This window comes from Anguilla rostrata, chromosome 7, assembly GCF_018555375.3.
Source record: "Anguilla rostrata isolate EN2019 chromosome 7, ASM1855537v3, whole genome shotgun sequence".
Lineage (NCBI taxonomy): Eukaryota > Metazoa > Chordata > Actinopteri > Anguilliformes > Anguillidae > Anguilla > Anguilla rostrata.
Window position 1 is genome coordinate 48,007,748 of NC_057939.1, and position 24,732 is coordinate 48,032,479.

At 46.0% G+C, this 24,732-nt stretch overlaps 1 protein-coding gene across 1 annotated transcript in view; it reads right to left on the bottom strand.

Annotated features, from left to right (window-relative positions):
- Nucleotides 1-425: 425 nt before the first annotated feature.
- LOC135258647 (dedicator of cytokinesis protein 4-like) overlaps nucleotides 426-24,732 on the bottom strand; it is a 107,765-nt gene continuing 83,458 nt past the window's right edge. The window contains exons 39-54 of the mRNA XM_064342090.1: nucleotides 23,668-23,754; nucleotides 22,809-22,913; nucleotides 21,838-21,979; nucleotides 20,555-20,721; nucleotides 19,648-19,734; nucleotides 18,039-18,215; nucleotides 16,576-16,659; nucleotides 15,672-15,791; nucleotides 14,902-15,023; nucleotides 14,040-14,160; nucleotides 13,538-13,619; nucleotides 11,575-11,684; nucleotides 11,216-11,288; nucleotides 9,262-9,381; nucleotides 7,952-8,013; nucleotides 426-3,058 (exon numbers count right to left, since the gene is read on the bottom strand). Of these exons, the coding sequence (XP_064198160.1) occupies nucleotides 2,651-3,058; nucleotides 7,952-8,013; nucleotides 9,262-9,381; nucleotides 11,216-11,288; nucleotides 11,575-11,684; nucleotides 13,538-13,619; nucleotides 14,040-14,160; nucleotides 14,902-15,023; nucleotides 15,672-15,791; nucleotides 16,576-16,659; nucleotides 18,039-18,215; nucleotides 19,648-19,734; nucleotides 20,555-20,721; nucleotides 21,838-21,979; nucleotides 22,809-22,913; nucleotides 23,668-23,754 (2,067 nt within the window). The 3' untranslated portion in view covers nucleotides 426-2,650. The remainder of the gene's footprint in view (nucleotides 3,059-7,951; nucleotides 8,014-9,261; nucleotides 9,382-11,215; nucleotides 11,289-11,574; nucleotides 11,685-13,537; nucleotides 13,620-14,039; nucleotides 14,161-14,901; nucleotides 15,024-15,671; nucleotides 15,792-16,575; nucleotides 16,660-18,038; nucleotides 18,216-19,647; nucleotides 19,735-20,554; nucleotides 20,722-21,837; nucleotides 21,980-22,808; nucleotides 22,914-23,667; nucleotides 23,755-24,732) is intronic.

Consider the following 24,732-nt stretch of genomic DNA (forward strand, 5'->3'; position numbering starts at 1 on the left):
TGCTCAAAATCAAGGTGTATGTTTCCATTCCCCATTCTATTGTACTTATTTCCCCCTTCAATTCAAATAATTTTGTCTATATAGTTAGCATGATGTGAAGCTGAACAAAGTACATTCCTTACCTTACCGTAGCATGCTCTAGATTTAGATTTAGATTTAGTATTCTTTTAAAGTTAATGTGTGCAGCGAGACAATAGGTATTAAAAAATGTAAATTACACAGTGTAGTGTGCAGTCATCAAATAAAAAGCTTGTTTTCAGAGGTGAAGTGATGACAGAATGAAAATATGGATCATGATATCTTGATAGTCCAGCAGTCTCCACAATATTGTATGTATTTGGTTCCATCAGATAGCCAAATAATAAAAATTTCTACTAACTCCCCCTTTCCTTCCGATATAATGGGATACTAATTTATGCAAACTGTTCTTGTTGAAAATGTTTTTATTAAATGGCGTTATTCAAGCATGTAAATGCGTTAGGTGCAGTGACGCATTGCTTTCATTCTTAAACACTCACTAAAACATATACATATTTAACATTTATAATTCAAATTTGTCCTTGCAACATTCAAAGCGGTAAATTCAATATGGCTACATTTTGTTAAAAACACAGTACTTTATGTACAATAATTTTAATAGACAAGATATTTGGCGTACTTACAACAATCTCATTAAGTAATTTACACTTTCACAAGTACTGATTAATGTAAATATTGTATCCCAAATTCACAACAAAACAAAAAAACATACAAAAAAGTGAAACATACAAAGAATACTGTGGTTAATATTGAAAAAACTGGTCACTGATTTAAAGCAATCAATATTTTCCACTGAAATATTGCAAAACATTGGCCTGCATTCAATCAAAATCTATCCTTAACTTTGGCTTACAAGTAAACTCAGCCGTTACACTCTTCCCTTCAGAAAGTCAGCTTGGCAAGTTAGTTTCAGTGATTACTAAACTCTCCGAACTATGTTTGTGGGAAGAAAAAAAAAATCTGGTTTTTGTTAGTCAAACTTATGGACGAATGTTGACTGAATCCCAGCCGATGTTTGCTCACGATTAAACACTTTCAAATTGTGGGCGCACTGGGCCCACAGCTATTATCTATATACTGTAAAACGGGTAAGGAATGCAGTACGTTCTGTCAGCAAGTTCTTTTGAGCGGGACAAATAGGAAAAACCCCTTTAAAAAAAGTTTGCCAGTATAAACAAGTAGCTAAACATTGCTTTACATAAAATGTCGACAAAAAGCTTTTCAAAGACAATGTATTAAGTTGTGTTTTAGGAATGGAAGCCCTTTTCTGTATGGGCTCGCTGGCAGTCTAGCATGACAGCATCTAAAATGTACTGTACAGTGTATCTCACAATATATCAAATGAGCAAATGCCCACGGCGATGAGGAAGTGACTGCTTCATCAGTGGATTAAAAGTGATTTACAGTAGCAATCCTGCCAGGATATCTCTGATATTTGTTTGTGCTTTGTCTGCATAACCCTATTTCCTCATGGTACAGTGCTAATATTGCTTTATACAGACCTCATGCAAGCAAGAATCCAAATACTGCTTTAACATACTGTACACAAAAATGTTATACAGCTCATCTCTACAGTATAATGTTCAGTACTGTACATAAAATGGAAAAGAACACCACTGGGCACTGTCACAGTCCGGCCAAACTTCAGTAGCACGTTTCCAGTCACTCAGTTGGGATCTAAAGTCCTAGTTACAGTAAAAGCATATATGGTCCTTTGGCACAAAACTTGGAAACCCACAGATTTAATATACGGGACACCAAACCATTGGTCGGGACTGACTGTTAGATACTGGGCTACACTGAATGTTGTACAGGAAATATCTAGCACCTTTATGAGCCATCTAGAAAGGTAGAGAGTAAAACCAGTGAGCAGCATAACTCACAATAAACCTTCACAGAGATTCTACTTTTCTTTAATATTTAAGGCAAAAAACCCTGTATTATCTTTTTTATCCAATATATACATTTACTTGCATTTTTTTTTTTTTTTTGCATCTATCAAAAATACATAAGAATGTGTTAGTTTTCAGAACTTTTTTCCTGTAAATGTGATAATTTAAAATGTGGACCTGCCAGACGCGAAGTACTGAATGGTGCTGTTAATAGAACGCTCGCTTTAAAGTTCTGTTTCGGCTTTATTCTCTCACTGTCTCCCACTGAAGCCATGGGGGTTTAACAAACCCAGTAAAAGTGTAGTTGTGCAAATAATAAAATCAGGTCTATCTATCAACAGCTGCGAGACCATCCTGGGCAGAGTCTAACCCAGGAAGCAGCGGTACAGCAGTCAGCCCTTCCTGGGCGGAGTCTAACCCAGTAAGCAGCGTTACAGCTGCCAGACCTTCTGGGGTGGAGTCTAACCCAGGAAGCAGCAGTACAGCTGTGTGACCTTCCTGGGTGGAGTCTAACCCGAGAAGCAGTGCTACAGCTGCAAGACCTTCCTGTGTGGACTCTACCCCAGGAAGCAACGCTACAGCTGCGTGACCTTCCTGGGTGGAGTCTAACCCAGGAAGCAGCGCTACAGCTGCGTGACCTTCCTGTACACAGTCTAACCCAGGAACCAGCGCTACAGCTGCGTGACCTTCCTGGGCGGAGTCTAACCCAGGAAGCAGCGCTACAGCTGTGAGACCTTCCTGGGCAGTGGGCGGGGCCGGGATACAGGTTCCATCCGGCCGGGGCGTTGCTGGTGGGGTTTGGGGGGCAGGGCGGGGGGGTCGATACTGGGTGGGATAGACAGGCTGTGAGGCAGAGGTACGGGCCGGCGAGGGTTGTTCCGTTCGTACACGCTGTAAGGGGGCGGGGTTTTGTTCTCCCGGCGAATGAGCTCGTCCGAGCCGCTGGAGATGGAGGTGGTGAGTGCGTGGTCGCCAGGTGGTGCCTCGATTCCAGAGGTTTCCGAGACGCTGCAGCGGCTCAGGGAGGAGATGCCGCTGCTGTAGCTGCCCGACAGGGCTGGCGAGTTGGACACAAGCCCAGACGACTGGCACTCTGTGGGGGAGGGTGTGAACGGTGGAGCTGAGCCCTGCAGGGAGGAAAGGACCAAGGACAGGTCAAAACAACAACCTGGCTTTACAATCCCACAGAGACAGAAAACACCACCCATATATATGAGAGAGAGAGACAGAGACAGAGAGAGAGAGAGAGAGAGGGGGATGAAGGAGGAAGAGGGAGGTGGGTAAAGCACTGAAATTGACACAGGACAGATTGCAGATTTCCACTTCATCAACCAATACTGTGCACTGGAATGAGAAAACACAATATGCTGCGATTTTTCTTTAAAAACCCATCCGCTGTCAAAATGGTTTCTCCACAATTAGACCATAGACTCCATGCAGAGACCAGATATTTATATTCCAGTCTGTCCTTCTCATATCTAAGAAGTCGAGAGAAAAAAAGCAAATAATTTCCAGGAAAAATAAAAAGAAAAGAAGCTTATCCATCTTCCTGAAAATCAACCCTTTTTTTGTTATGGTGCCTGGGTGGTTGATACGGCACACTGGCGGAGTATTTCATCGGTTTGCAGTGCCGCCCTCAATCACGTTTGACAGGTGGAGCGCGGAACACCGTTGGCACGGTAACAGCCGTTTTGTTTTCCGATCTGACAGTTTAAAGGCAACAAAAAAGCGAGAGGCCAACGCTTCCGGCCCTGACAGACCCAACGCCGCTCGCTCGCTCGCCCGCTCGCCCGCTCGCCTGAGGCCGGGGTTTCGGCTTTGGCGGCTGTGAACGAGGCGCCTGGCAGAAGCGGCTCCCGGCACATCCGCTTCTGAGAACAGCGGCGAAGGCCCGGGCAGAGAATCGAGACGCAACGTGTTGTTTCCGAGAAGTGTTTATTCCGGCTTGTTCCGGTAAGCCTCGTTGAGAGAGGTCGGTCGGCACACCCCGTTGGTGGGATATATTGGGATATATTGGTAAGAGTAGAGAGCTGCCTGGATGAGAGAAAACAGGGGAGAGGGCACCCCCTCACTGCCCCCCCCCCCCACTCGCTTCCTCTCATCTTCACCTCCACACACATTCTAGGAAATCCATTCCTTGACCAATCAAAACAGATCAATTCCAGTCAACCACTTACCAAAAAAAAAAAGTAGGAATTTTTTGATGCAGCATCTTTGTTGACACTTGCTATGTTCAATACCGCTCACAAAAGTGCTGTTTATCTAACAGCACAGGAAGTACTTCAATCTGCTCTCCAGATACATTTGAGGTTCTCTTAAATCTATGCGCTCTTTAGATATATTTTATCTTCTGATTTAAGGATTTATTTATTTTTAGTTACATTTCTACTTCTGATTCAAGAAAAAAAAACAGAACTTAGGCCCGATTTATACTTCGTCGCACGACCCTTTTGACAAGAGTAGTATGACAAAAATTAAGCATTTCCAAACTGAAAAATGTCCCACAATACATTTTGTTAGTGTCGCGCACCTATAGAATTTTGTTATGTCACAGAAGGTCATACTTTGTCGCCCAGTGCTGACTGGGCAGCCTAATGGAACACTGAAATTCATTGTCACGGATACATTTTTTCTCACTATTATTTTTGGTTTACCTGAGTGACAGACCACCTTCTTTTTTCTGTTCACGTCATTATTTTAAACAAAAGTACATATCAAATGTATTCCTCCTCTGTTTCTCAGTAATTTCACTGGGCACCGCCATGTTTTCACAGATGTAAACATCAGCAGTTCGGCAACTCGTTAGAGACAACAACCCTCGCCCAGCCTTCCCCAAAGTATTAATGCAAAACTTTTATATTAATTTTAAATTTTTGTCGCACGTCGCTTGTTGACAGAGTCGTGCAACGAAGTATAAATCAGGCTGTGTACCCAAAAATACAACCTGCTACCCTTGAAGCAGGGGAGGAAGCATATTTTCTTTGGGTAGCACGAGCAGTGGGGTGTGAGATTGTGTCGAAAATCTCGTCCTGGCAGTGAATCACTGCGACTGTCAACAGCGTTACTGTACCTCTGAGACGGCGAGGGAAGGGTTCAGAAAGCGGCGTGAGTTCTGGATGCTGAATAAAAAGGATCGGTGCGTATAACAGAAAGGGGACGTGCCACCGAGCAAGGGCAGCCCGTCCTACAGCCTCTCACAACATTACAGCGGAACAATGAGTCCACGGAACTTTCCCAGGGGGCAGCGTTCCGGGTATTTTTACATGCGTTTCCATTAACGGAACGATGTCACCATTTCTGAGACCAGATTGGGTTAATTGAATAGACTGAGGAGGGGTGAAACCATTACACATGTCACACTGCAAAAACTGACCTGGGTCAAATAGTTAATGGCAATACTTGAACCATTTACACGCTGTTAAAATTATTGCACATTGCTGAAACATTTTTTAAGAAAACACCTATTTTTCAACAACAGCAAGAACAAAATTCTTCTGTATGATTGCAAAATTTGGCAAGTAACATCTTCCACTGAAAATGGTCAAGCATAAACAGAGACGTTTTGAATTTTATGACTTATTTTTAATTTAATTTAATCTAAGCATTTTAAATATACTAAAGAGTGCCAGACCAAAGTCTGTGTGAAATATGCTGTTCATGCATATGCTCAGCAACCCATGGCAATATTACTTCAATCATAGTTATGTAGCTTTGACAACATTAAGCGGACTATTCAGGGTTAGTCCGATTAACAAAATAGCCTATGCTGTTAACATTAGCATGCTGTAATTACTCTGTATGCCTTGTTTATGGCTTATCCAGATTAGCTCAGAAAGCATTCATGTTAGGCACTGAACATTTTCATAATGATCCATTGTAATTGCCGTGTTAATTTAATTGCTTTATTATGAATTATTGCTAATTATTTTGTGTTGATATTAGCTGCCTAAATTTACACAGTTGCTTCCTGCTTACATTGCCGAAACTGCTAATGTAATTTCACGAGCGTTCCGAATCTCAGAAGCAAGTATGAGTATACAGTACGCTCTTAGGCTCAGTCACGTCATACGGGGGAACGACGACCTTTTCGGAGAAAACGCTCGAGCGCGGACGTTTGAAAAACGGACACCTGTTTCGTCCAATCAAATTCGACCGTGTGTTTTTCTGCGCAGACAGGCGTACGTAACAGTCGTTCCAGGTTACGCTACTCATTTCCGCCAGTCGGTTTATGGGATTACTGATTACGCTCTGCCAAATCAATCGGCTCAGGCTCGTAATGGTGCACTAGCACGGCACTCTGCCAGAACGGGGGGTGGGACGGATGTCTAATTGGTCACATTATCAGATGGGCGACGTCCCATGTCAGAAATCAATGTGCCCAGCTAGACAGCGGAATAAGAGAATACCAATAACGGCGATTAGACCCGGATTCAGTGCGGCCTGACACCAGAGCCGGGGACACTGATCATGCAGATTACACAGAGGTTCCATGCAAAAAATAAATAAATAATCTAAATTAATTAATAACAGAAGAGAATCACCAGATATGCTAACCCAGTATGTTTCCCATCTGCTGCTCACAAGAAAACCTGCTTTCATTAGTGGGGCCTCCCGTTACCCATGTACCCCTCACGCACCCCAGGTGGCACATTACTGGGGTGCTTAGCAGGGGAGTACCCCCACTTTTCTGCATTTGTGGAAATGCTGAGTTCACAGAAAGGAATTTCTGAGATGATTACTGTCTGCTGGAATTTGACAGATTTTTCTTGGCCCAAAGTGATGTAAAAGGCCATGATGGCAAAGCTACACCAAAGTGTCAATAACCTGGGTATCTACGAGAACCGGGACTGAGCAAATTGACACAATTCTTAGTCAGATGTGTAGAATGCATTTTTGTAATGCTTAAATGCTAAGGATCAGGAAAAGTAAAAAAAAAAAAAAAAAAGATGACTGACAAATTTCAGAAAAATATACTCCCTATCATACATAAGCAGAATTTTTGTTCTGAAAACTTGCTGAAAATATACAGCACTGTTTCTTTTAAAAAATTGTCAGTGTTCTGTAGGGTCTGCATAAACTAGCATCTAAAAGGTTAAACGTACAGCCAGTGTACACCATATCCACATCGATATCCACATCTGCATCTGAGGAATGAAAGGACTCAGATATCTCTGATATCCATACGCAGACACTGGCCACAGTGTGAGAGCTCCCTGTGTACACCGTGTCAGGACGTGATGTTGTGTGCTGCCTGTCACATGAAGCCCTTCACTTTTCGGGACCGGCCTCCAGATGGCAGGGGGGCAGCTGGGGAAGAAGGACTCGCCTGGGGCTGCCGCCCAGACGGACGAGCCTGGAACACGCGGAACCGAACTGCACCGCAGCCGGAACTGGAGCCGAGCTCTGTCACATCTGCCCAGACGGCCTCCCAGAGGGCCTCGGTGTCCTCTGCTTCATCTCCGCAGGCCTAATTTTACTGTGGTTTACTGTGGTTACAGTACTCTCTGTGTCTGCTGCTACCGTACTCTCTGTGTCTGCTGCTACCGTACTCTCTGTGTCTGCTGCTACCGTACTCTCTGTGTCTGCTAATGCTGCATAATGCTGCCAGCATCATCAGGAGAGCGGGGGGAGGACAGGAGGAGGGGAGAAGAGAGTTGAGGAAAGGAGAGAAGAAGGAGTAAAGGGGAAAAGAAGAGATGAGAAAGGAGAGATGATGAAGGGAGAGGTGAGAAGGGGGAGAGGAGGAGGAGATAGGCAAACGAAGAGGAGTGGGAAGAGAAAGAAAAGAAAGGAGAGAAGAGGAGAGGATGTTTTCATAAGAAATCTGGACTCATTCAGAATTGTCCCTCATTAGCTTTGATTCAAATATATTATTTTCTTCACCAAAAAATAATATAAATCACCGGCCTGTGTTTGTGAAGCGTTACACCTGTGTTTCACTTAAATCTATTTGTAAAGTGGGAAAGGGAAATTTCTGACTGAAAACCAGACCATAGAGATGCATTGGGGGGGCCACAAACCTTTTGGGGAGACCTGGTTGTCTGCACGGGGGACAGGGACCTCAAGTTCCTGGCCGGCGATCCTGTTAAAGGTAAAAAATAAAAACAGCACGTTACGCCCCCGAAAGGCCGGATGTGAGATGTGCACATGCTGGCCAGCTACAGGAGTGAAGCGTGCAGAAACGTGAGCTATGGACAGAAAGCGCCAAAGCCGCTAGCCGCTAACGCGCGTGACCGCCGGACGCCAGCGCGGGCTCAGGCCCCGCGGCCGGACCCACCCGCGCGCGGCACGCGCAGCTAATGGCGTGGAGCCGCGCGGCTCGCGGGGAGGGGAAACGGACTCCGAAACGGCCCATCTGTTTCGGAATTTAAAAAGCGCGGCCCCCGTCCCGCTCCGACAGCGAGGACAGAGAGGTCCGAGGGGGAAGCCGGACTCGGTCCAGATTAAAACGGGACGCTTCTCCAGAGCCGGGAAGGCTGATCTCACGGAGGATGGCCAGAATTTGGGTGAGAGAACAGCAGGAATCCTGCCTCCCATTTTGTTTTCCTGCTGTCGGCTATAATCTGATTATGCTACACGTACAGTGAAAAAGTATTGTCAACACACACACACACGCACACGCAGACACACATACATACACACACACACAGACACACAGACACACACACACACACACACATACATACACACACACACACACCATTAATAATAATTGCAAAAGAGCTCAGCGATCCCTTTTCTATCTCGGAAGGACAGCAGTACAGTGGTGGGAAAGATAAATGTGTCAAATCGGGCAGCAGGTTATATAATGGTAAGAAACGAGGCTTATAACCCAGAGGTTGCAGGTTCAATTCCCAGGTGGGGCATTGCTTTTGCACCTTGAGCATAGCACTTAACTTGAATCGCTTCAATTTTTATCCAGCTGTAAAAATAGATACTAGGTAAAATGGTAAATCACTCTGGATAACAATGTATGCTTAGGCCATTAAAAAAAGATGCATCTTTTTTCCTTACAGTTGATTGCAGTCAGCAAACAGATAACAGTGTTTATTATGTGCAGGTTCATGGATGGAAACAGCTTAACAGTTGCACAGAATGCTTAGCACCACCAGAAAGAAGCAGATCAGACTCTGATTCTGATGAAGCTTTGAGGATGGGGCGGGTTGGGGGGGGGGGGCGAAGGATGAAAAGCTGTAGAGGACAAGGAAGCAGACGGGAAGCCGGTGCTTTAAGCCACAATGGAGTTTTAGTCAAAAAAAGGCGTGGAAAATGTTAGAGCCAGCTTTGAGACATAGGAAATGTTTTACTGCGTCTTTAAAGTCATGTTTACCTGGGTACGGTGGCCTAGGAGGGACAGGGGGCGATACCAACTTTCCAACAGTGTCTGATATTTGTGTGTTAGCTTCCTTAGCACTGTCTAGACTCCAGCTACTCGGGTTGGGGTTCACTACTTCAATATACAAAAGATATATCAGGTCAATTATTTGGTCAATAATTTGGTCAATTACAGCCAATCAAAAACAGCTTGAAAGCTACAATGTCTCATGTGAAAACACTACAATATATTCACAAACAATAAAATACAATGATACGTTAGCAAAATCTCACACATTTTCATTGCAAATTGGCACAACCTGTTGTGATCCTAGGCATTTAAACAGATAATACTGCCACTCCCCATTTACACACACTGCAATTAAAAAACCATACAGGTTAAACAAACACATAATAATACACATTTTTGTATTTTCATTTGCTGATCCAGTGTTTTCAGTTCATCCCCAATGAAATAAACGAAAACAAAAACTAGACTGAATAACCCGAAACGCGCACCTTCCCCAAAATGTGTTAATTTCAGCTTAACCTGAAGAATGAAGTCGCAGCCGTGATTAAAAACCTGTTCGGCAAATCCTAATTTATATTCTAATGGCCTGTAAAATGACTAGCTGAGCTGAGGAATAATACCAAGCGTTCTCCTGAGTTCGCTCAAGCATCCATATTCATACGCTGCTCCCAATTTGGACGATAACAGAATATGAGTCAGGAAAATCTGCACTCCAAAACGTGAGTTTCATTTTAGAAACGAACCCCTCAACCTTTTACGTGGGAGTTCTGGGAAAGAAAAAAAAGGGAAAGTAATCAAATGCATTTTGTTCTTTTTAATGGCATACAAGGCAGTTTCAAACGCCTCTCTAAAAAAATTGGGGTGGAAAAAAAACCGCTGATTGTGCTGAATATTCTTGAAACGACTTCAAAAAAGCGCGAACATTTATCAATTTCGTGATTTGGATTTTCGCCTGGAAGAGCCTTACTCAAAAAAAAAAAAAAAAAAAGTACAAACATAATCAAGAAAACAGCGCACACTTTGGGCACTGGGTGTCTCTTGGAATGGTGCACACACCCACTTAAAACATCGCGTGGCCAAATCACAATTCCTCTTTATTTTTTATTTGAGTGAAAATAATGCCAGGCTGCACGGGCTGCCTACTCATTAATCATTCCTCCCAGCCTTTCAAAGCGCAGAGATGAAAATTAAAGTGGGCCACCTAGCGTTTCCCAGACAACCGCGGCAGCTGTCAACAGCCACGCCACTCAAGTTCCTGGCAGCGAGGCCGGCTATATTTAAACCGCGCCACCTGACCCGAGAGATGATTTCATTGGACGGAGCGCGCGGGCTGGGTCGCCGCTCCGTCTCAGTCATGCATTTAACATCCTCGCTGAAATTATTCAAGGCGTGGGTTATGTGCAGATACTTAGAAGATAAAAGTGTCATTTTAAAAGCCAATAATTATGCGTGATGACTTGGGTGCAGTGAGGACACCGTTTCTGCCTTTTGTTCTCTTGCGCTCAGACTGGAATTTAGATGGACAGATTTTCTGCCAGTGCTCTCCCGATGCCAGGAAAGCCTGCACGGATAACTCAAGAAGACAAACTTTGTGTCTGACAGCCATTAAATGGCACTGAACCAAAAATGGGCGGGGCTACCTAAAGCTATCACCGATGACTGATTGGTTCAAACCAAACACTGTGTCCTGCTGGAGGGAAAGTCCTTTTTGATTGGTAGGAATCAAATGTGGACAGCTCATTGAGGGCTCCTACCATTATGGGATTCATAATGAAACCTGACTCTCCCTTCACAATAAAACAATCCCTCAAACATACATGGCCTTCGGCCATTTTAAATTCACTGTATTATAAATAGCCTTTTAAGTAGTCCTGCTTGAACAGATTCACGTTTGAAAAGACAGGTAGTGTTTTGAGATCATTGTTAGACGCTCTCTTACCTTTGTCAGGCGTAGAGAGGTTGGGGTCACTCCGTGGCAATGAGGTGTCCCCTATCTGATGTGGCAGTGACCTCTGAAAAGGGAAAGTATGAGGATCGTGTGACTCCTGTTCTACACCATGTAGGGGTCTCTGGGAGATGTAGTGCCTTATCTCCTTTTGTGGACTGATAGGGCACTGATGTTCTTTTGCGCTTGTGGTACAAATAATATCATCTGCATAGGATCTTAGGAGCTGAGGTGTGCATTCTTATCTGTGTGAAGCAGCGGCTTATATTCTCACCTGAGTTAAGTAAATGGAATTTAAAATGCATAATCTTAACAGTGCCTGTGTGGTGTTATGGTACACTGTACATTCTCACCTGCGTGGGGTCCTGCGCATTCGGGTAGATGGCACTGCAGGGCCTGTCCCGTGGAGAAAGGCAGGAGTTCTCTCTGGAATGCTTGTGTTTGTCAGACAGGAGGGGTGACCCTGCAGGAGGGGAGGGGAGGGGAATGGAGTGGAGGGGGGGCACACAGCAAACTGTCAACTGTCCCCGTACACCCCACAGCCTGATTTAACAATGACAGCAGCGGCAGGTTGCAAACTAACACCCCCACCAACCGCCCCCCTCCCCCCCCCCCACTCCCAAACAACCGCTTAGTGGAGACAAACGACATGAGGCCGCACGGGAGTTCGGCCAGCCAGCAGCTGTCCCCGGGCAGACATTTGACGCTGACGCACTAAACGCAACAAAACGCCACGAAACATTACGGATCTAACGCGGGGAGCTAACAGCTGTACCCGCGCACGCGACGCGCTAGCACGAGGGGGGGGCGAGCTATCAGAGCCCCCCTCCGCACTCATCTAATAGAGGCGTACGACACACGAACCACTTAGCCGCGGCCCCTTCGCACTCGCTTAATGGAGAAAACCCACACGCTAGCGCAAGGTGCTAACTATTAGATCTCCCCACGCGCTCATTTAATAAAGGGATATGACACGCGCGGACGTGGCGGTTTAGCGCGAGGGTCCTGGGGGCTGCGCGCTAACAGCGCTAACAGCCTGCGCGCTGCGTTAGCCGCGGCCGTATCCAGCGAGCGTTAGCCACCTCGCTAAGCGGGCTGATGGTGAGTAACGAGCCTCCGTGGCGGGAGGGACCACGCCCTGCTGCCACGGCGCCGCTCGAACCGCCATGTCTGGTGGCGGAGGGTGGGGGCGGGGATCTGGCCTGGCCTTCGTCCCGCCCGGTACGGGAGAACGTGCGCAGGACGGCCGGCGTTTCGGCGGCGAACGCCGGTCCTCTCGGTGCCCGGACTGCGGGCCAATTCCTAAACGAGTTTGACCCCATTCTGCCAAATGCCTAACAATCTGGTGCGGGGTTTGTCAGGGGCGCCTCCATTACACAAGGACATCAGAACGCACAGTGATCAGAACAGGGTGTTCAGGCTGTCTACTGTCATCATTTACCTCCAGACTAGACTTTTACAGGACCCTCCCCTCTACTACATGACCTGGCAAGCAGTGCTACACATCGACAACTTACTGTGTAAAAAAAATATCTGCGCGAAATTTACCCTCAGCAAATTATCACCTTGTTAGACTGACAGGACTCAGCCTGGAAAGTCTTCTGTAGTCTCATGATGGGAGCACAGAAAATATGAATGTCAGTGTTTGACTGACATCACATCACACTAAGGAGAGAATTGATGTCCCATCTGAACTGAAGTACTACATTTAGCGCAACAGATACTGGAGATATCTCTTTGAGAGTGCTTTTCATTAGACAAAAAAAGAAAAAAGTAGGCAAAATTAACATATAAAAACTGGACACACTACCCGAAGCTCTCAACAGAGGAAGTAGAATTAGAAGTTTCAGAAATCCTTTATTCATTAGGCATATCCACAGATACACTGAAATACCTGAACAACGAGCAAAAAATGCTGACACTTTCCAGCACAGCTCAGCCTTTTTTAAGGGTGTTTTTTGTTTTGCTGCCTGTTTTAATATACCTGTGGTTATGCCCAGCAAATGAATTATTAACTAATTTGCCTTCCTCCATCAAGAGTGCCTCGAAGCTTTGGAAAGTAAGTAATTATTATATCTTAACTTTAGCAACTTTTTTCTCTTTTTCATCAAACAAATATGTTCCAGAAAGTGCTATTTCATTTATTATGGGAGATAAGAGTTCCCCTTTTGAATCTGCTGTTGTTAAATCTGTTTAACTTGTATAACTTTGTATAACTTTGTATTAGTACTTTTTGTCCGCAGTTGCAGTCCTCTAGAACAGCTCTTACGGCACGTTGGCTGGGGAGAAGCAGTGCGTCTCGGTAACCGTCCTTACCTCTGGCACTGGAGGGGGCGGAGCTTGTCACATTGGGAGAAGCCGAATGATTGGAGCTCAGGCTTGAGGTAGATGGGCTTGGCTGTGGACGGAACACGAGGGGAAAGAGTGGCGTTACCCTGGCGACGTCACCCATCGCCAGGGTAACGCCACTCGGGTGCTTTTTTATTTCCTGTGTCCAAGACTGTGGTTGTTTTTATCTTAGATTTGTATTGTACCCTAAAGCAAAGGCACTCAACCTGAATTGCTCCAGTACATGTGAAGATGTATACATAAAACTGCATGTAAAATAATGTAAACTGTGTAAGTTGTACAGTGTACTTGTGCACTAAACATCTGTCTTAGAGCTCTATGGTTTACCTGCAGGTTTAAAGACTGGGTCTATATCTCTACCGAGTACCTGCCCGTTGGGTAGTCTACCTGCATGTGGAAAAGGGTACACCTGCATGTAAAGACTAAATCCAAAGCTCTACCGGGTACCTGCGACTTGGGTGCCGTGTACCTGCATGTTGAAGACTTCGTCCGAGCTCTCCGATTGGCCCGTGATGTTGCTCACTTCGTTAGAGGCCTGGGAGGACAGCGAGGATGAGGAGTAGCGGTTGACGGCCGGGTAGCTGAGGGGGCTGAGCGGGGAGGCGGTGGGAGGGGGACACACAAAAATCACAGCAGGCTTTCAGAACGGAGAGCAGTCTGTCAACATTAACAAGGTCTTTATCCAACAGGACCGGTTTAATGCCCCACCCTGTGGCTACTGTCCCTCACAAAAAAGAGCATGTAAGAATTTTAATCACGCTGGATAAAAACTTCTCCTGAATGCTGAAATGGAATGTTTCAGTTATATTAAACAGGCATTCCATAAGAGTTGCATGGAGCTGTTTAAAAGATAAGGAGCCACATTGTTTTGAGAAAGAAAAAAAAAGATAGCATGTTTTTTTTTTCTTTAATTATGAACTTTTTCCCCCAGACCAGTGCTTCTCAGGAATGTGTGTAAAGCCTTAAGTATGATCAAGACTCTCATTAAGAGCCGCCTGGGAAACACTGTTATTCTGGGTAAGGAGCAAACAGTCTTAAACAAAGTCAGCAGGAATAACGGAGGGTGTACACACACACACACACACACACGCACACAGTCCTCAGGCAAAGAGACACAGGGGGCTGACACACACACACTCACACACACTGTCCTCAGACAGAAAGACAATGGGCTGGCTGGCACACACACACACACTGTCCTCAGGCAGAGAGACAGGGGGTTGGCACATACACACACACTTTCTCCTCAGACAGAAAGACAGGGGGCTGACACACACTCACACACACACACACACACACACACACAGACACACACACACACTCACTCTCACCTGCGCCTGGCCACCACACGGGCCCCCTCTGGGCTGATGATGTTGGGTACAGAGTTCCGGCAGGTGCGCGGGCTGCCGTTGGTAAAGTGGATGGGGCTGGCGCGCACGTAGGCCGGAAACTCCTGCCAATCGGAAACGAGCGGAGAGGGGAGGAGGCCAATCACAGCGAGCGGAGCGGGAAGGCAGCCAATCGGAACGAGCGGAGGAGGGGAGAAAAGGGGGGGGGAACGAGAGACGGAGCCGTGTGATTTATGACTCCACGGCAACTGCTTTGATAACATTTTCTGATTTCATGGGAAACGCTGGGTTTTTTTTTTTTGGAACTGAGGGGGTGGCCATTCAATCTCAGCTGTCATGGCACATTGTCCTTAACTTTGAGTGATGAATTTAAAATGTAAAACAGGGGCTGAATGGCCTTCTCTCATCACCGTTCTTATGTACTTTCAGCACGATTTCCTGTTAAAGCTTCGGTTACGAAACGGAACAAATTGTTTTTTAAAAGGCCTCAACCGAATGGTAAATGGTGATGTGCAAAAATGGGATTTTCGTGAACTCATAGCAGCACATTAGAAGGCGTGCAATGTACTATATGTAATGTGTGTGTGACAGACTATATAACTGCAATCTGTTAACTGTACGTCCTGTATTATCTGTTCCATTACATTTCCCACCGGCATTGCGGGAACTAAGCAGCTTTTGAAATGCAAAGCATAATTCTGTCAGAGAGAAAGGAAGGTTTTATGGAATCCAAAGCGAAGACAGTGGATTACCTGTATTCCGAGACTGGACTTCATCAAGTGAAACTGATCCACCAGCTTTTTGTGCAGAGGCCTCATGTCCTGCGGCACGAATTTCTCGTGCACCGTCAACCCGTACTCTAAGATGTGCGCCTGTGAGACAGTTTAGTTTTTTTTTACACTTTTAATCACTTCACTTTACTTTAATCACTTCACTTCAACATCACTTTGAAAAAATCAGCGCGAGCCTTTGGTCGTTATTACATTATTGCGAGATTAAAACGTTTCATTAGATGCTCTCATAACATAAAAGTGATGTGTTACGTAACGTGCTCAACACGGTCGTACAGCATGAACATCAATACGGACATTCACAGAGTGTCACCTTGAATTGCGTTGCAGTAATTGACTGTGACATAGTCCAAACAAAAAGTCAGTGTAAAAACACAATGATGCAGTTATATATATTGTCAAAAACAAGTACCGCACTGTCGGGAATTTAATTAAAGCAGTAGCACATTAATGCTCAGCGCACTATATCTGTAGCATTATTAATGGTGTACACCAGCAGTAGAAGTGCCAAGGGACCGGTGGACAGGCTTAAATAGGGGAAAATTGTTTATGCTAATTCCATGTTAACGCTAGTTCCACTTTAAAGGAGCCACAGCATTAAATGTGGAGAATGGCATTCTAAGAGGTGACTGACCATTAAGGCAACAGAGTAAGGGTTAGGATACTGGCCCTGTACAGTAACCTAAAGGTTGCGGGTTTGATTCCTAGGCAGGACACTGCCGTTGTTCCCCCGATCAAGACGCTTAACTTGAATGAATTGAGAATGAAGTGGACATTATGTAAAAGAATAAGGGCATCAGTTTGTGATGTAATGTAGTGCAGGGACAAGGTTAGAGGTCACTCCAAGGTCTCCTGCATCACTCACCTGTTCAAACATCAGCTCTCTTAGGCGTCCGATTTTCTCTCCGTCCTCCGGGTGGTTCACTATGTAGTCCTTCACAAAAAAGGCCTGCAGGGGGGAGAGACGAACCATGAACCCCCATCTGAGCCCTGGATGGCCCCACAGAGCGGGGTATCCATGCTCTACCCCCAGTGCAGAAGACACCCCCAGGTCCGATCATCTAGAGAAACCAAGGCTTTAAAGCAGGCAGTGCTAATGACTGACTTTTATTCTCTGCAGTAATACAGCTCACTGGCCCCCTTGTGTATTCTGTCAGCTTGTTTCTATTTTTTACCTTTTCAGAAATACAATCTGTTTTTTGACGATTAGCAAACCTGCCTTTCCTCTCCCCGTTACACGTTTCGGGCCGCTCCCACAACTGCCCCGAACGCGCGTCGAAACGATTAACGGCGAAAACCATAAAAGGGTACACGAACGTCTGAATGCGCCCTGTCACTCACAGCATGCCGGCACAAAAGGGAGCCGTCATTAGATTCCCCCCTTATACATATTTACGTCTGTCTGTCAGTCCCCGCGATCCGCACGGCCCGCAGCTGCGCGGGAGCGCGGACTCGTCTGAATGCCAAAGCCGTAAATGCGCGGCGCGCTGATGGAACATGACGTTAACAACGTTACGCGAGCGCTTAACTCGATTGTTCCGCATAATAACGGAGGGAACTCTAAAGACGAGTCGGAAATTTCTCCCGGTGGCGGACCCTCCCCCCCTCCACCCCCCCCGCCGTTTGTCTCTATAGAGACGGCATGAAAAATTCAACGACAATTTGTACCGCGCGAAAGCAAGAAAAAAAAAAAAACCTATATCAGCAAAATCGGTGCTTAATATCTCACAGAGTTATCACAACGAAGACGAGGCAGAAAGATTGCCTAAATGCAATTCTGTCATTTATCTCCAGTACTTGTTCGCAAATGGCTTTGCGCAGTCTACAGAGGCATTGAACAACACGAGCATTTTGCTGAAGAAATTAAAGCGTTGCGGCAGCGTCACCAATTTGTGTAAATCTTAGGATTTAACTGATGCACACAGAATGTGCTCATGATTTCCGTGTATGCACAGCTATTGAATTAGTTTAAGAACCAGAATAACTTGAAGTGAAAATAAAGGATTATTTCAGAGGAATGTTAATATTCGGAACAAAACAGATTAACTGAAGAAACATTTGTTTTGGAAATCGCTTTTTGTTAACATAGTGGGGATACCTAACTGATGTCAAATGAAGCTTTAAATAATTATTTTTAAAAAAACTTTGGAGGCTGAGAGGTTGGCTGGATGGCTGATTGGCAGCTGGTGTCGGGGACTGATTGGTGGCTGGTGTTGGTTTTAAGCTGGGGACTGATTGGTGGCTGGTGTTGGTTTGGCGAGATGATTGCGGATGAGAGTTCGAGGCGGAGACTGATTGGCGGATGGAGACGGTTTCGAGGAGGGGTACCTCTTGGTAGCGCGTCAGCCCCCCGTTGACGGCGGCGTCGATGACTCCGTTCAGGCACATGGTGAGGGGGTTGATGTTGTTCATTTGGCGGGTTTGACACTGAGAGATCAGCGACCGCAGCTGCAGGTTCTTATTTTCCATCACTTCTATGGCGTTCTCCAAGGGACTCATCTCGATCTGGGAAAACAGAGCATATGCTGTTCACACACTGCAGTGTGTGTGTGTGTGTGTGTGTGTGTGTGAGAGAGGGAGAGAGAGCATTCGAGAAAGAGAGGAGAGAGATTGAGTGTGTGAGTTGCTTGTGTGTTTGAGAGTGTTTGAGAGAGAGAGATTGTGTGTGTGTGTGTGTGTACGAGAGAGAGATTGAGAGTGTGTACGTGTGTGTGGATGTGTGTGGGTGTAAGAGAGAGTGTCTGAGAGAGTGTGTCTACAGTGTTCTCCAAGGGATTCATCTCAATCTTGGGAGACTACAGACACTATAGACATACCAGATATAGACACTGTTGACATACCATATGTAGGAGAGAATGTGTGCTTGTCTGCGTGTCCTTTGATAATTCTATTATTATTTTTCACAGGTAATTCTATAGCGTTTTTCACAGGACTGTTTTGTTCTGAGAAATAGCATGCACATTTTTAAACATTGAACAGAGTGTGCATGTGTTTGTGTGAGTTTATGTACATGTGTACGTTGCCATAGCTGTTTTGAGAAAGTCAGGCTTCACAAGTGTGCCTTTGAGAGCACCCACACGTCCTCACACCCGTCCTCTGCACAACACCTCCCTCTGCTGGCTGCGACTAGCACAGCGCCCGCCAAATGGAAAGAAGCCCAGGAACGCAACGGGACAATTATCCCATTCCAACTCGCGAGCGGCCGCCGACCGTCTCTCCCCGCCTGCAGCTCGTCCTACCTCACCTCAGCTCCCCGCTTCAGAGGGAACGGGGCTCTGAAACGGAAACTAACCGCCTCCTTTTTTCAGGAACCGACCCAGAAGCACCGCAATGGCCGGGCAGACGCAGCTGCGCAGCCCGGTCACGTTTCAAAGCGCTGCGTGAGAAGCGATGCTTCTGCGCGACACCGCCGCGCTGAGACGACGAAGCAGGACGTTCGAATGTCACTATCAATGATGTCATTACACAAGTTATTTAAAAATTTAGTTATGGTTCCCAGGGTACATATATGTCAGTGTAGCCTCAGTGTGACATTACTTTATCATTTATTTATGGGCTTAGCTAGAGGGACTTATGCAGCTCCCTGTTACTGTTAACACGCGATCCATTTATACGGCTGGATATTCTCACTCAGGCTAACGACCTTACTCAGGGGTACACACAGTGCATTTCCCACATGGTTTGCAAGGCCAGTTCCGTTACCTGAGCACTGGGGTTCACAACATTTCTGAGCCCACAATTCACTTAAATAACAAATACATTTCATTTCCTAATTTACATATTCAAGTAATGTTTCTTTACGTGTGTCACTTTTGATCCATCATTTAAGAACTACAAACACCCACTACAGTTCATATTACAAATGCAACCACTTGGGATTTAAACCTGCAACCTCTTAAGTTGCACTAGGTATTGGCAGGGCAGGCCATATACTCACCAATTCACGCTTCTCCACCTCAAACCAGCGGGAGATGCCAGGCAGGCTCTGAACCAGAGTTAGTGTGGTTCGCTCCACCCAGAGGCTCTGTGGAAACACACGGGTACAGAGAACACGCGTCATCACGTGTGCGATACAACCCTACGGACGTGTGGCAACCCCACACACGAGTGTGTGGCAACCTGACCTCCTCACCGGCCTGTCAAACGCACTTGCGTCTGTCTCTGTGATGTCTCTTCCAGGCTAAGAATAGTCCCGCAGTACAGACCCCGAAACTCCAGGCCCTACAGTATCTCCCATAGCACATGCAGTCCAGACAGAACATCTCCATCAATGGTAGAACCGGCAAAGAGCGAAGATAAAGATCAGATGAAATGCTATGAGGACCTCTGAAGTCATCGTTTTACCTACAGGAATTTATTTCCCTTTAAACTCAGTCTCATGCACTGCCCCTTTTGCTTTTAAAATGCCAGCTCAAATATCAAATATCAAATATCATATCCAGGAGGGACCTTAGGAGAACTAAGCCTTCAAGCCTTCAAAGGAGATGACACACTTTTTTTCACCCTTCCAACTGAGAAATGAGCTCCTCAAATCGCACTGGCTCCTGGCTTTCAGAGTTTAATTAAGCTCACCAAAGTCGCTTTCAATAATGCATCACTGAGCACACCTGAGAAGGACGTGGTGTGACCATAGAGACAAGCAGGAATAAATGATGGGGGGACAGAGACAGAGAGAGGAGGGGGGGTGGGGGGGGGAGTTAGAAGGAAAAAGGATGAGGGAGGGGAGGCAGGAGGCGGAGGGGAGGAGGAAGAGAGAAAAGGAGAGAGAGATAGAGAAAAACAGAGGGAGAGATTGAGAGAGGAATAAGCAGTAAGACAGGATCGTGTGTGCACACATGCCTGACCTTGAACTCGTTCTCCTTGTCCTTGGTGCCCTTGTGGAAGGGCCGATCGTAGCGGAACCTCCAGATGTGGTTGACCTTGTAGAAGCTCTTGATGTTGTCGGGGACCCCGTCCCTCTGCAGGACGCTCTGACTCTCCGGGATTGGGGTGACCGCGTAGATTTGGAGGTCTGCACGCGCGGTCGCGGTCAAGGCTAAAAACCGGACACAACTCAACCATGGTGATGTCATGGGATGGACAGACAGACTAGAGGGCCAGTTTGAGGGCCCCATGAAGAGAATAGCTCTCTCTCTCACATGCACACAGACATACACACATATACTCGCACACACGCACACACACACACACACACACACACACACACACGCACACAGATTTGAGCTGCGCGTAAAATCATTCCAGGGGGAAGTGATTCATTACTGACAAGGATAAGGCGGATGAGTCCCACTAATGCGGTTTGACGAGCGCTGTCTGCTCTAATTGCACACAGGAGAAAGGCGGACATCGCGCAGATGTCCAGGCCTCGCGCGTATCAGCATCCGGTAATGACTTGCCCTAAACGGCTCTGAATAGGAAAGGTGTCCTCCCACACAGCACAACTTTACCCTGAAGATTCACCAGGAAAAGATATTACGGACATCGCTACCTCTGCAGAATACTAGCAAATTATATTATTATTTTTGTATAGTACTACATAGTATTTTAACATAGGAGTTTATACCACTGCACTGAAGCAGTACAGGTTGAGTACCTGGCTCCAACATACAGCGGCAGTGTCCCATCTGGGAATCAAACCTGCAACCTCCAGGTACAAGGCAGTTCCTAACTTATATTTTGTATATAAGCATGTTTACCATAGAGTTATACCGCTGCACTGAAGCAGTACAGGTTGAGTACCTGGCTCCAACATACAGCGGCAGTGTCCTATCTGGGAATCAAACCTGCAACTTCCAGGTTACAAGGCCAGTTCCCTAACCGTTACACTTAAAGCATGTCCCTTTGCCCCGTAAAAAAAGGTAATGGAAAATTGCCTTTAATAGTACAAATGCTCATGACTGGAGTGGTACCCAGTAGGTACATGAACTTACACCCCTGGCCAGCAGCACATAATTCATTTCTACCTTTTTTGCTTATTAAAGGTACTTATTAGCATCCAAATAGAACATTATTGTACTGTCAGGGTACATTTGGCAAATTTGTTCCCAAAAGGAGAAAAATGTACCCCTCTTTCTGAGAGTGTGAGCAGCATAAGGAAACAGAGCGTTGCGATTGGGCGGGAGGATACACTGGGCGTCGGCCTGGAAGATGGTGTCGTCGGGTTGGTTGACGTGCTGCATGGCGATGGCCTGGGGGAACTCGTTCAGCATGCGCTGCTGGAAGGCCTCCAGACGCTCGTAGTCGTGCCCCCGGCACACAAACTCCTTATTCTGCCCGGGAGGGAAGGAGGGAAGGACGGAGGGACGGAGGGACGGAGGGAGGGAGAGGGGGAGGAGAGGAGGGGAGAGGAGGGAGGAACACTTCAGCGGACTCCGATGCGAGTTCTGCCTGAAAACGTCCTTCGTTCACGGGACGCAGTACCGGCTAAGCCCTGGGGGCAAATTTAACCGACGTTTACAGCTCTCTGGGGATGCCTCCTGGATACATACAGCCCATATATACGGCCCCGTATTAAATGAATACACCAAACTCTGCGCCAGAAGGTGCTTTATTGTTGGCTTTTTTTTTTTTATGTTATTGTGATCCATCTTGTTTGAGTGAAAATATTGCTCTTTTAATGGCTGAGTTTAATGTTTCATCTGGGAATTGTGTGGTTTATACTGCCACCTAGGGGAAACTTGTGTATCCGTTCTAAAAAATAAAATCGCCCTTCCTAAACATCACAGAATGTCCCCAGTGCACACTTACTTCTGAAACATCTGCTCCCCGTTTGAGATAGCTGGGGAATTATATTCAGTCCATTTGTTTTTAAATATTGTTTTTTCTGTCTCTATGGCTCACGCTACAGCAGATATCTTCTTTCATTGTTTGTAGAAATACTGAACTATTACGGAGAAATGATTAGAGAATGTGAGAATCACTCTTAATTCACCCAACAAAGCATGGGTGGCAGGTATAAATTAAAACTGCAATCTTATTTCCAGATCCCTGAACATTGGCACGAAAAACATTGTGGTTTTTACCCAAGGTGAGCTCATCTAAGCCAATGAAAGATAGCAATTGCACACAAACGGATACGTCAACCAGACACTCTCTTACCCTTAAAAAGAAGGGGAACTTTTTCCCGTAAAAGCCGACTCTGAAGAACTCGGGCTCCAGCCGCTGCTGGTCCATGATTTTGTCGTATAGCGAAGCCTCCATCATCTGAAAACAAGAGACGATCCTCAGGACGACTGTTAAAGGCAAGACCCTGACTCAACAGGGGTCATTAAAGATCCTGCGCCATTTTGTTTTGAAAGAATAGGGCGAAATTCCCATAAAATAACAAACTCTGTACATATGCTCACCTAGTCATCCCCCTGTATCTGACTTAACTACCTGATCCCTTGGAGTCCCTACCTAATTTCATTCCACACATTGTCACTGCATATAATGATTGGGTTCTGGCTGAACTAACTGGCTATATGAAGGGAAAATGTGAACAGAAACCTGAGGAGCTACTGCACAATTAATGCTTTAATATCACTCCAATGTGGCATATGGGTCTTTCAGGGGATGATGTTCAATGACACACCTTCTCTAAAATAGACACTTCGTTCTTTGTAGTAGTCAAGCTTGATTAACTGCCTTTCCACAAAGCAAAGTTGCCCCATAATGTGAAAAGCACAACAGCACTGAATCTCAAAGGCACAGAAATCGATATGCCAAAAACGCGCAATGAACCATACATCAGCATTTGTTCAAATTACAGAGACGCACAAAGCAATTCAAAATGAAACAAACGTGAAAATAACAATCAACTTTAATGGGCAATTAACGATAAACAGCCATCAATTACATTTATAGATTTAACGAATCGCTGCCTTTGTCAGCTCTACAATTGTAATGTACAGTTGAGTAATGCGCAGTTGTGACACGAGCAGTCAATTATGACATCGTAATGAGAAAGGCACATCACCCGCATTTTGCTGAGGTTCCTGTAGTCGTAGTAGGCCTCGTGCTGGTCAGCCAACTCCCGGCACAGAATAATGCCATTCTCCCAGCACTGCAATAAGATAAAGATTTAAACAATATTAAATTTCAAACATTAGTCCTCGGCAGAGTGCTTACACAGCAGTTAACGGGTTATATATTGCATCCTCACACCCTTCGTGTCACATCCCACCACGTTTTTAACCGATGTCTTTGTTATTACTTTGCACCATGGACTAAAAATCCATTACTGAGATTCTTTTTTTAACACCGCAAGGCCTGGAACTGCCTAATAGCTTCACTGAAGCGTGTCCCATGTTGACTGTTTGAATGTGACCCTCCGAAAAAGGGAAACCAATTCCCGAAAAGGCAATCGAATCGTCGTTATTCAAGTCACGATGAGGCCCTTGCTTATCCTGCAGAATCGCCCGTGGATGGCTGCGCACAGTCTCTGTGCACTACACACTCCGTCCACCGGGGGGCAGCAGAGAAGCAGCAGAGACAGCGCGGCTCGCAGCGCCGGCCCAGCGTCTCGCCACTTCTCTAATTAAACGGAGGACGCCTCATCCCGTGGCCTCCCACGCTCAGAGCAGCAGCGCTCACGGACGCAAGACGAATGGAAATGCCACACGCAACGAAAGGTCTCCAGATCAATACCGCAAATCGCTCTTTCCATCTTCATTTTTTTTTCCTTCCTTGACTTGAAAATTCAATCGTTTCGTCTTTCGGAGTTGTCACTTATGAGTTCATCTCTCTCTGCGTTGCATATTAAAACAGCATGGCGGTTTATCGTTTGAGCGGGTTTGTGAATGTCGTGGCTTCCCCGCCCATGTGAACCTTACAGCCGTGTTCTTCCAGGGTCATGGTAGCATGGATACGCCTGATTGGGCAGCAGTGGACAGGGAACCGGGCGTGTAGCTCCAACGTTCCATTCCCATAGCTGGACGCTGCCATTGCACCCATGAGCGAGGCACTCAACCTTAATCGCTTCAGTAAAGCGTCCAGCTGCATAATTGGATCATATGTAAAAAGGATGTGAGCTGTGTGGAGA